Below are 11,635 nucleotides of genomic sequence, written 5' to 3'. Positions count from 1 at the left end.
TTCCGCTAATCAGTTCTCCATGATCGAAGTGTTCGGCAATACTACGAAGAAGGAAGTGAAGCTGGACAATCCTCTCTCGTTCGATCAGTGCTACATCTCGTCTGTGTCGTTGTATACGGACTTCGTGTTGCACAACGTGCCGACTGATCAAGTGGTGCTAATCAATGCTGGCGCTACGATTCAAGAGATCGCGATACCACGCGGCGCATACGACATCGAAACAATCATTGCAAAGCTGAATGCGAGTGATGCCCTGTTCGAATTGGTATACAGTGGTGAGAACGCATTCCACGTCACGGTGAATCACTTCTACACGATCGATTTCACGAAAGCACCAGAGATCAAATCGATCCTTGGATTTGAATCTGACATCTTGGTGAAAGGAGTGGACAACCCGAAGCGCTACTACATGTCGTCCTCGTGCAATCAAGTGGTTGTTACTAACGGCACGGACTCGCACGTGTTGATACTGCCTACTGGATACTACACGTTCAGCGAGTTCATCGAGGCTGTGGGTGCTGAAATGGTGAAAGTGCTACCACTCACATCCATGACGATCGAGGATGATCATGTTCGCTTCAATGATCAAAGTGAATCGTGGTATTTCGATCGATCCAGTGTTGATACGACGATCGATGGTTTTGAATGGACTCCATGGTTCAAACTGTCTCCGTCGGTACAGAACCTGTGCATCGAGCGACCTGTTGAGACTCAATTCGATCCTGCGAATAGTGAAACCCCACCCGATGAGACGAATGATCAAGGACTTGGTGGACATGCGTACCTCGATCCGTGCTTTGTTGAGTATGACTGGGAATTGCGCACGAATACATCCTTCTTCATACTGAAGCCACAAGTGACGTACACGATGACGAATACGGACGGTTCATTGTTCGATTCTGGCACATTCTACGTAACGGAAGACACGGATACACTGATGTCCTTGGAAACGCTCAGGAACTCGTGCTTAGAACAGTTGAATGCGAAGTACCAAGAGGCACGTGATATCACATCGTCGCACCAGGAAGCGATTGCATGGATTGGTGGCAAAGCAGGCGATACAGTAACGTGGTCTGCGAAAGCTTACGCACCTGACCTCGAATTTGACATGAGAGCTGATAACATGAACGTGCCTATGACGATTAACGACGATAAGCGAGGTGGATCATTCGGTCCATTGTATTCCAAGGACTGTGTGTACAACGATAGTGTCTGGGTTGATACCACACATCTCGTCCTTGGACTAGAAGGTTACGACAAGACAGTGGATGGAACAATCGCACGAGGAACATACACTACTTTGCAGATCGCGCAGATGGTTGCTAAAGGTTTCAATGCAATCGATGGATATCGAATCTTTGATCGAGAGGAAAATGGAGGTCTTATAGTCTTAGCACCTCGAAGTAATGATCATCCTGATATGCGAATTATATCCAATGACAACCCATACTTGCCATTGACTCCAGGATTGACTCGCAGAATCGATTTCACCTTTCATCGCAATTACTACATCAGGATGCCCGAGTTGACAACGCCTTACGAGTTTGCGATGGCAAACATTGATGGACTAACGGCGACGAACATGCTTAATAGGAGTGTGATCACGAATCGTGAAATGACTGTGACATTCATACAGCCTACACGCGTTGGATTCATAGGTTCCCACTCGTTCACGTCGGCTGACTTCGTTGATTGGGAAGAGTCACAAACGTACAAGGGTGATTCAACGATGCGCTTCCCGTACGGCGTGATGAGTCTCGATGGAGAGAATGTTGAGACTGATATCACGTACACGGATGATGCTCAGACATTCACGTGGAGCATACCATCACGACTGACTCAGGCTGACTTGGTATGGCGATTGAACCAATGTTTCAACTCTGCTGCACTAAACATACGATGGATACCCGAGTCAGATGGCTACTACATTCATGCGGACTACGTGTTCTCGTTGAGTGGCAACCTGGGAACCATCGTTCCCGCTTCAGGATCGCAATCGCATACATGGCGTATCCCTTTCGACGATGGTGTGTACTATGCCAACTATGGTCCAATGGTTGCCGAGTATCCTGTCGATATCACGAACGGTCTATCGAACATACAGCTGTATTGCAACATCGTGAAAAGCAAGACGATACCACTGCTTGCGAATGTCCCGATGGACAGCTTGTACAAGAATTACTTCTACAAGAATCGCATGTTGGTACCATGTTCTGAATTGCTTGATCGCATCGTGTACGAGTTGAAGGACGAAAATGGTGACCCGCTATCGTTCATCGGTAACGTGTACCTGCTGATCGGCTTCACTGTTTCAGGAGGAAATAATAAATGAATCTAGTGTTCAACATTGCTCGAACGTACGAACATGAATTCACGAGTAACAATCTCATCAAAAGCGACATGGTAATCGACAGAGTGACTATGAAAGGCGATTCGACTGGCACCTGCCTTGTCCTTGATCGAGTGAACAACATGCAAGAACGACGACAGTCTCCGTTGGTTGTATTGAACGAGGAGTTTACGGAGAATGCACACATGAACGTCGTGGTACCCAAAAGTCGCAAATGGTCATTCTCGTTGACCGATAAGACCGGTGCAACGATTGCCCTGCCAATGCCGATTACAGTGTGCATTCACTTCTACACAATAAATGAGTCATAATCGTGCACTACCGGTAAGTGTGATTAACCACAATACAGTAATTCCGAAGAACAACGAACGATACCATGAAACGTTCAACACAGTGATCATGCCTCGTGACCTTGTGTACAAGATCACTTCGATTACATGCAAGATCGATACCACTTCTCTCTGGAACATTCGTGCAATGAATGTCGTGAAGGTTCAAATGCTGTCAGGGTTTGAAATGGCCTACAACGTCGGTCCTGGCTACTACTCGATTACCGAGTTATGCCGTGCGATAGCCGATTCCATCCAGGTAGACGATGTTAACCAGGCACACCTGAACAGTGACGTGGCGACCGCTGTTGACCTTAGTGGTGCACCTGATTACACGAGCATCCTCAAGTTGGAAGGTATCGTTGAGGCAGGTATGGTAGCGAGTGAACCCTACGACATCACGAATGGCATGAGTGTGATCCGAGTCTACAGTAGTATCAATGCTCAAACATTCGGTCTGAAGAGTCCGTTGATCGATAACCTGATTCATGTATCGATGGGACTGAACAACATGATCACCTGGGACAACCTATCGATCGATGTGATTGAACAATCGAACCTGGACTACATTGACTGGGTACTGACAGACGCGAATGACCGTCCGATCTCATTGAATTCGAATGTGTACATCTCATTCACGATATCTTGTTACACCAAAGTAAAGTAGGGGAGACGGCAAAGTCGCCCCACATTGTTCCTCCCATAGTAAATGGATGAATACGTTGCTACAATTCCAATCATTCGATACAAGCCACACAAAGTGAAGTCGAGAAACATGATGGACAAGATGTTGAATCGTTATTTCGATAAAGTCGTTGAAAGTGAATTCAATCAACAGCGAATGAGGAGCGAACAATGGCGACAGAAGCGAACCTTGTTTGATTCGTACATGAATCTCTCACCCGCTGAACGTCGCCGTGTATCCGTCTCTGACATGCGTGGATATCAAATGCAGCGAATTGACGATGAGAACGTACTGTTGTACTCATTCGAGGACAATGTGGTCTACAATGCTAAAATTGACAAACAATTCAACAAGATCATTGTCCAGTCTGTGAATCACAAGTTGTCTGACATGGAGAAACGAGCTATCTTTGATAATCCATTTGGATATGAGCCAGTATCACCCTATCGTATCCGCTACCAGAGATCACAGGTTGGCGATGCACAAATCGTGAATATAACTGGTGATCTTGGAACTAGCATCAACGAAATGAAGAATGCTGCTGATGCCATAACGGTTGCAGCTCAACAGATGGGAGATAGTATCAACACAGTTACTCAACAGAATGCAGCGATTATCAATGATTTTGCTGGCTTGCGAGACGATGTGACAGAACAAGGTGATCCAAATCGAGATGTCCTGCTGTGGAATGACGATAATACTACGGCATATAAAAGAGGTGTGACACACACTACGAAACGAGGTAGTACGAAATATAGAGATTTGGTAGCTGAAGGTCGCGTTGAACGTGATCGGTGGTTGATCAAACCTGAACAACAACCTCTGAATGTGACGAATCAGATCGTACAACAGATGGATGTGACGTCCATTATCAACAAGTTGGATGAAGTGATTACTGTGATGAACAGCTTTGATATCCAGGTGAACCTTGGCAATATTTATAATGCAATAGCTTATGTAGCACAACGAATCAATTTCCTGGAAGATAAGGACAAGGGTTATCCTAAGATGTTAGAATTGTTGGAAGGTGTACAAACAAAATTGACAAATACGAACGATGGAATCAAGTCGTTGAGTGATAAGTATGCTGAAGTGGCAACAAGCATTGCAACAGGAGATGACAATTTGATCCAGAAAATTGGTGACTTGGTAAATCAACAGAAGGCTGTGATTGAGGAGAGTAATCGATATCTGCAAAGAATCGAAGCTCGTCTCCAAGGAATTGAAAACAAACCTGATCCTCCTGCAATTGCTGATATCCAAGCATTGATTCCAACCCAAAGTGAAATGCGAATCGATGGATTGACAGAGTTCATGAAGGCGCAGTACAATGATTTCTTGAAACAATGGCTAGAGCGAAACAGCTTCATTCAGCAATTTGTATCTGCTGAGTTGGCAAAAGCATATGATGAAATCAACAAACGGTTGGTTGAATCATTCAATACATTCACACCTTTGATTCAAAACGTGTCCAATGAATTGCAGACTACGAATCAGAATCTGATAGCTCTTGGTAATGCGGTTGCAGAAGAGGGAAAGGCAACTAGGAAACAACTATTGGATGGTACGAATGCTCTGGGCAACCAATATGAACAAGGACAAGCTCAAACAACCAAGTTAATCAAAGATTCTACGGGTGCAATTGTTAATCAACTTGCTGACAATCAGACTCAAACTAACAACCTGTTGACAAATGTTGGTAATGCAGTTGTTGATGGACATGCTCAAACTGGTCAGCTGATTACTACAATGAGTAATCATTTTGCTGATACTCAGCTGTCCCGGGAACAATTATATCAACAATTGTATCAGCAGAATATGAGAGGAATCCAGAACTTAATGGATGCCATTTGGCAATCATATGAATATTTCCGGAATCAGCCACAAATTCAACCTGTGATTGTACTGGACGGTCGTCAATCTGAAAGTGTAAATGCTAGTTTCACACCTCAAGCAATCGATCAAGTGAATCGAGCTGCAGCCTTGATTGACGCGTATGAAAGTAAAGATTCTAATGACACCAAGGAAAGTTGGGAAAGCGATGATACTCGCGAAGATTTCATTGCTTTCTCAAGTTTGCTTGCTCGCAATTTCAACAATCCTGTTTTCGCTCAATTTGCAAATGACCTTGGATTCTCACGTCTCTTCAGGGCTTATCGTGATCGAAATGAAGACCCCGAACTGATGAGTTTCTTCATACGAGTAGCTAATAGTAAGGATCTAACTCCTGATTATTTGGACTACATGAAAAACAAGATCAAACGGTTTGCTGTCAATGTAGATCAACAATTCGAGCAATATCTGCAAAATACGTACAACACGATCAAGGATATGTTCATTACACAAGGTTTCAATGGCTAATGAATATATCTTTGATCTTCTTTTCACTTTGTAGGCATGGGGCAGCGAAGCTGCTCCGGGGAAATCTACGATTTCCCCCATACATAAATGGCAATTCCATTCACTGTTGATATATCTGCCTTTTATGGCGAACCCGATTTCCGAGAACAGGATAGTGGAACGATTGTGGATCGACGCAAGACATTGAATCTACACAAGGAACTCGAAGCACCAGTGCAATCAAAGCGATCACGAAAGCGAACACCAAAACGAGCTAGTAAGACGAAAAGTGCTGGTGCTATTGCTTTCAATGGGGCGACCAAGGACACCGGTGGAGCCATTGCTTTCAAGGAAGGTGGTGCATGTCAGACAGACTCTAAATCCGCTGGAGCACTGGCATTCAATGAAGCGCAATTGATGAACGAGCTGACCGGACTCAAGAAAGGTGGGGCACTTGGTACCATCGCTGCCACGATCATCCCAGCGCTCATTCAGATGGCTCCACAGATCATCTCGAGTCTCAAAAGTTTGATTAGTGGTAAGGAGGGAGGTGCACTCAAATTCGGAGGAGCTTCTGCTGTGTTCCTCAATGGAATCAACCCTAGCGATTACGACGACGTGTTGAAGACCATGAAAGCCATCGAACGACAAAGTAAAAACATCGAAGTCCGAGGTGGAGCCTTGTACGCCGGTTCAAGTCGTGTTGGCACGTTCTTCAAGAATGCCTGGAACAAGATCAAAGGTTGGTACGACAACAATGCCGACAAGTTAAAACCCATCACCGATATCCTGGTCAATGCTGGCACGAATGCCGCGAACAACGCGATCAACAAGGGTGTGAACTATGTATCCCAGAAGACAGGATCGGACACCGTGAAGCAGCTCGCGAATGTGATAGGTGACATGGCGAAGGGTACGGTTAGCGATGTGGCAAACCAGATTCAGGGCAAGGAAAGCAAAGCCGGCACTGGTTACGATATTTCTGACCTGGACAACGAGACACAAGCAATTGAAGTCCAGACGAAAAAAAAGAATCGCATCCTCACAGCCCTTCCACAGAACGAGAACAAGATGCACGAGTCAGTGATTCGAAGGAGAGTGTACTGAGGGGCAGCGTCGCTGCCCCGGGAGGAAGCATGGCGGAACGAAGTTCCGCCGGGGCGACTTTGTCGCCCCAAAGCAGAGCTTCCTCCGTACTAAGTAAACTCTACAAGCATGGATACATGAATGTGGATGCTGAACCAATGACTTTCGATGAAGTTCGAAAACTGGCCAAGCAACTCGAGATACCCGACTTCGATGTGATGGAATTGGACAAGTACAAGAGACTGGCCAAAGAGTACAAAGAACCAGCGAATTGCATCATCTGGATACCCTTTGAAGACGGTGGTAAGCTCGGTCACTTTGTTTCTTGCTTCCGTGAAGACGACGGAACACTGAACTACCAGGACAGCTTTGGCGAGATGAATGACTTCCCGTTGACAGGTACGAACCGTGTGTTCCGTGTGAACAAAGTGAAATACCAGTCGATCTTTGCCAACAACTGTGGCTACCTGGCACTCCTTCACTTGTACACGCACGACGCTGTTGACCCAGCTATCCAGAGGGTGTAAGGGGAAGCTTCGCTTCCCCGGGGGCACGTTGTGTCCCCTATTGTAACTATTGTACTTAAAAGAGTTCAATACATAAATACAAATAGAAATGAAATTCGAAGAGATTGACTTCTACGACTACAAGATTCGTATGTGCCTTGATAATGGTATTCGAATGTACCTTGTCTCTGATTTGTTGAGACAATACAACGAGAAGCACGGAACAAACAAGCGATTCAAGAAATATCTTGAGAATAAGCAAACCCAAGAACTGATCGAACACATGGCAAAAGCAGGTGAAAATAGTGCCAAAAACGGTCAATCTACAGCTCGTGGGAATTCCCACCCCCTGTCAAACGAGGGTCAAGAGGGGCAATCTACGGTAGGCCCGAATTCGGGCCTACTGTCAAACGAGGGTCAAGAGGGGCAATCTACAGGTGGCCCGAATTCGGGCCACCTGTCAAACGAGGGTCAAAATGGCAAGTTTGATATTTGCGACGTGATTCAGTATATTTCATTCTCTGATTTTGGTGGTGCTAATCAGGGTTACATCATCTGCGAAGAGTTGCTTCACGCATGCCTCATGTGGGCAGATCCTGCATTTGCCTGCGATGTGTATAGATTCCTCACTCGTCTTCGAGAGGAGGACAATGACTACCTTCGAAAGGTGAACGAAGAGCTGAAGCAGGAAAACAAGGAATTGAAGGATCGCCGTGTGCCAAATAAAGTAGGTCAACAATGGTACTTTTTCATAACGTACATTATCGTTGAAAATGATGATAATGTGCACATCTATTCACAACATGTTAAATCAGATAAATGGAAGAGTACATGTTCCAAAATGGATAGAGAGGGACGTGTATGTGTGTATAGAGTGAAAGACATACCGAATGGTTTCACGTTCAAAGACGAGATCGATAAAATCCTTTTAGACTTGTGTAAGAAGTATGGTGGGAAAAAGGTACGTAAGACTCATTATACGATTCCAATGGATGTATGGGAAAAAGAGAGATTTGACATTATTCCAGAAATAGAGAAAGAAGCAAAGCAGGCTCGTGTTGGCCTTGGTTGGCGAAGTGACTTGGATGGTTAGCCCAAAGTAAACATGGTCGATCCTTTTTCACTTTGGCCATCACGGTTATGTCAAGTCGTACTTGGAACGCAGTCCCTTACCTTTCTTCTGCTTGGTAGAAGTGTCGCTCGTGTAGTTCTGTGTTCCATCTCTCGGTTTCTGTACGAACTGGAATTCCTTCGTGTTGATGGCTTTGCTGTAGTCCTGTGGTTTGATTTCAACGGCTTCTTTGATGTCCAAGAGATTGTACGTGCGTCCCTTATTCACTTTGGTCTTCTTATTGTCGGAAGTGCGTCCAAGTTCCTCTTCGAGTTGCTGCACTTGTCGTTGTTTCTCTTCCACTTCTTTGCGTTTTCGTTCATCACTCAATGCCTTCGGTAACTTCGATCGCATCTTGTTGATTGCTTGTTGTTTGCTACTCAGTTCGTATGGGACGTACTCGACCAGCGAATCGTCATCCAGGTAGTACCATCGTGTGTGCATGCCCATCTGGATATCACGAAGTACCTCGCTCAAATTGGACGGTGGTGGTATCTTCATTTTGCGCCACAGATCCACTCGTCCAAGGATATCGTAGTACAAGAAGATTCGAGTGGCGTTGTCCAGGATCTTGTTGCTCAACTTGGTGAATCCTTGGAATGCAATGAAACAACTGGTCTTCCGATGTCGACTCATGCAAGCCATGGTGTCCATGAAGATCACTACCCAGTGATCGTTCGGCTTCGTATATAAATCGTCGAAGATGTAGATCGAGGGGTATGTGGTGTCATTGTAGATTGCCACACTTGATCCATCGTCATTCAATTGTTTGTACGCGACGTCCTCGCTATCCGTAAAGTCAGGACGCACTTCGCTATCGGTGTTGATCCATTGCGTCTTGATGCCTGCTTTGTTGGCGACATGTTTGAGCACTTGTGGACACTTGTTTTCATAGCTGGCCTTTCCCATGAAGAAGCAGATCTTGTCGAACGAGTGAGGTATCTCGTAGCACAACTGATTGATGAGGAACGACTTACCCGACTTGGAAGGAGCAATGATGAGCGTGAATTGATTGAGGAATGTGTCCTGACAATCAAGTTCCCAATCGAACTTCATAATGCCCATGCTCTCCTTGTTTTGTCGAAGGTCTTGCAACTGCTCGTCAATGGTTTGCTCTGGCTGGATATAGTCGGCTAATTCTTTCAGTATTTTGGCATATTGCTTGCTCTTCTCCTCATCGGTTTCATTCTCCATCCGTTGTTTGATGGTATCCTGCATTACTTCGGCTTGATTGAGCGTATTTTCTGTTCTTCTCGTCAATCGTTTGTTGTTATACGGACATCGATGGTTAAATCGTCTTATTCGGTTCTTGATCGAGAGTAGTGTAGTGTCTATGTTGGGAATGTACGGACTATCTTCCATTTATTAGGGAGGAACTTCGTGGGAAGCCTTCGGCTTCCCGGGGCAACGCAGTTGCCCCTATTTACTTTGGTTATCACGACATCCGCGATGCCCAAAGTGAAAAGGAATCTATCACACATACCTCTTACAAGAAATCGCAATCGAAGACACTATTCATACTCTTGATCTTGATTTGAGTTGCCGTGAGTGATATGTACGAAAACATATCACCATTTTTGCCCTCAAATTCATTGCTCGTACCAGTTACTACGATATCGATCGTTGCATCCTTGTATTCGCGAAGATCGGCACAGGCGCACATTTCGTAGATCGATCTTGATCGGTTTCTTGTCGTTATTCACGATCTTCGTGCTCGGACTCAATTTCACTTTGAACTGGATCTCACCTTCGTATTCACTGTACGATCGACTATCTCTCTTCGTCTCATCAAGAATTCTTTTGAACTCTTCCGATTGCTCCTTGGGAAGTGTGATGGTGATAGTGTTGAATTGCTTCTTCTTGTCAGTGTTGAACTTTGAGTTGTCACCCACGAAAACAATGGTAGCATCGGTGATCTTGCAAACATACTTCGCCGTATCATCACCCTTCTTGAATCCATTCGAAGTGAGAGACACATCGGAAGCATTGGAAAGATCGAAAACCTGAATCTTGTTGCTCATATCTATTTATATTTATGTTTTGAAATCTTTAAGTGATATTAGTTACCATACAAACCTGCGGCTCCCCTACGCTCCCACAGTGTTGGCACGGATCATGATGAGGTGCATCTGGATCGTCGCTGCAACATCCTCTTCCAACTCGATTTCGAACTGGATCTGATTCGATGCTCGCATCGGGAACCACTCGGCCAACGGGAAGGCGAAGATGCGGAACTGATTCAACCACGTCTTGTACGTCAACAGCGTGTCGTACTCGTCGGAACGACTATTGCAAAGATAGTCCATCCATTCGAAGAAAGTGTGATCAATGCCGTCGGGTGTGTTCGTGTTGTCTACATTGATGATACGCTTCTGTTCACCAGCGATGTTCAAGGAGATACGTTTGAATCGCACATCAAGGAGTTCCGAGAAATCACCATCGTCGTCCGTGAACATCATGAACATCATCTTGACGGGGAAGTTAACCAACACACGATCATCGATGAATCCCTGTCCACTTGGAATACGGAACGTCTTGGTCATGATCTGGTTCTTCACCAACTGAGTGTCTTCAGGATCGAAGGTCGAATCATCACTCGTCTTGTAACTGTGATACCAAAGCGTGCATGTATCGAAGTATACACCGGTGAAAGCCGTGGCTGATGGAACAGCGTCCGGACTTGTAGCGGTATTGATTTTGCCAGCATCGATGTAGAAGTATGCATCGTCGTTCGTGGGATAGATCTGAGCATCCATCTGCGTGAGATTGATGAATCGTTCCTGAGAACAACCTTCGAAGATGTCTGCAAAGTTCACATTGATCGTCGTGTACGCCGTGGTCGAATTGTTCGGCTGTACGAACTTGAGCATGTTGTAGAACAACTTCCCACCATAAGGTCGACCCAGGATGGCCGCAGCTCTCTCGGTTTCATCGTCAGTATCGTAGTCCAATGCATCGTAGTAGATGTAGGACAGTTCCTTCAATCCTTCATTCACCACATTGTTGTGCTTGTTGTCCGTGAGCGCATTCAAGAGTGACCGGATCTGACCGATGTTTTCATTGTCAGCACTCAGAGGCAAGGACGCCAGGTTCTCACCATTCCAATAGGTGTACGTGACCTTCGTGTTGTTCACAATGCCCGACATGTTCTTCTTCACCGGAACATAGAATACCTTGGGTGAACCTGTTGCGTTATTTGCCAACCCGGTGATCTTGAGCTTGAACGTC

At 45.4% G+C, this 11,635-nt stretch overlaps 1 protein-coding gene; it reads left to right on the top strand.

Moving 5' to 3' along the window:
- Positions 1-9,082: 9,082 nt before the first annotated feature.
- Positions 9,083-9,661, top strand: GSBLH_T00002651001 (uncharacterized protein). XM_013041133.1 has 3 exons: positions 9,083-9,112; positions 9,144-9,270; positions 9,303-9,661. Exons 2-3 carry the CDS (start codon positions 9,249-9,251, stop codon positions 9,542-9,544), a joined length of 264 nt encoding a protein of 87 aa, XP_012896587.1. The 5' UTR covers positions 9,083-9,112; positions 9,144-9,248; the 3' UTR covers positions 9,545-9,661.
- Positions 9,662-11,635: the final 1,974 nt, after the last annotated feature.

Source organism: Blastocystis hominis (genome assembly GCF_000151665.1).
Source record: "Blastocystis hominis, Singapore isolate B (sub-type 7) whole genome shotgun sequence assembly, scaffold_2".
Taxonomy (NCBI): Eukaryota; class Bigyra; order Opalinata; family Blastocystidae; genus Blastocystis; species Blastocystis hominis.
The sequence above is the reverse complement of the archived record's forward strand: the minus strand, read 5'-3'. Positions and strand labels throughout refer to the sequence as shown.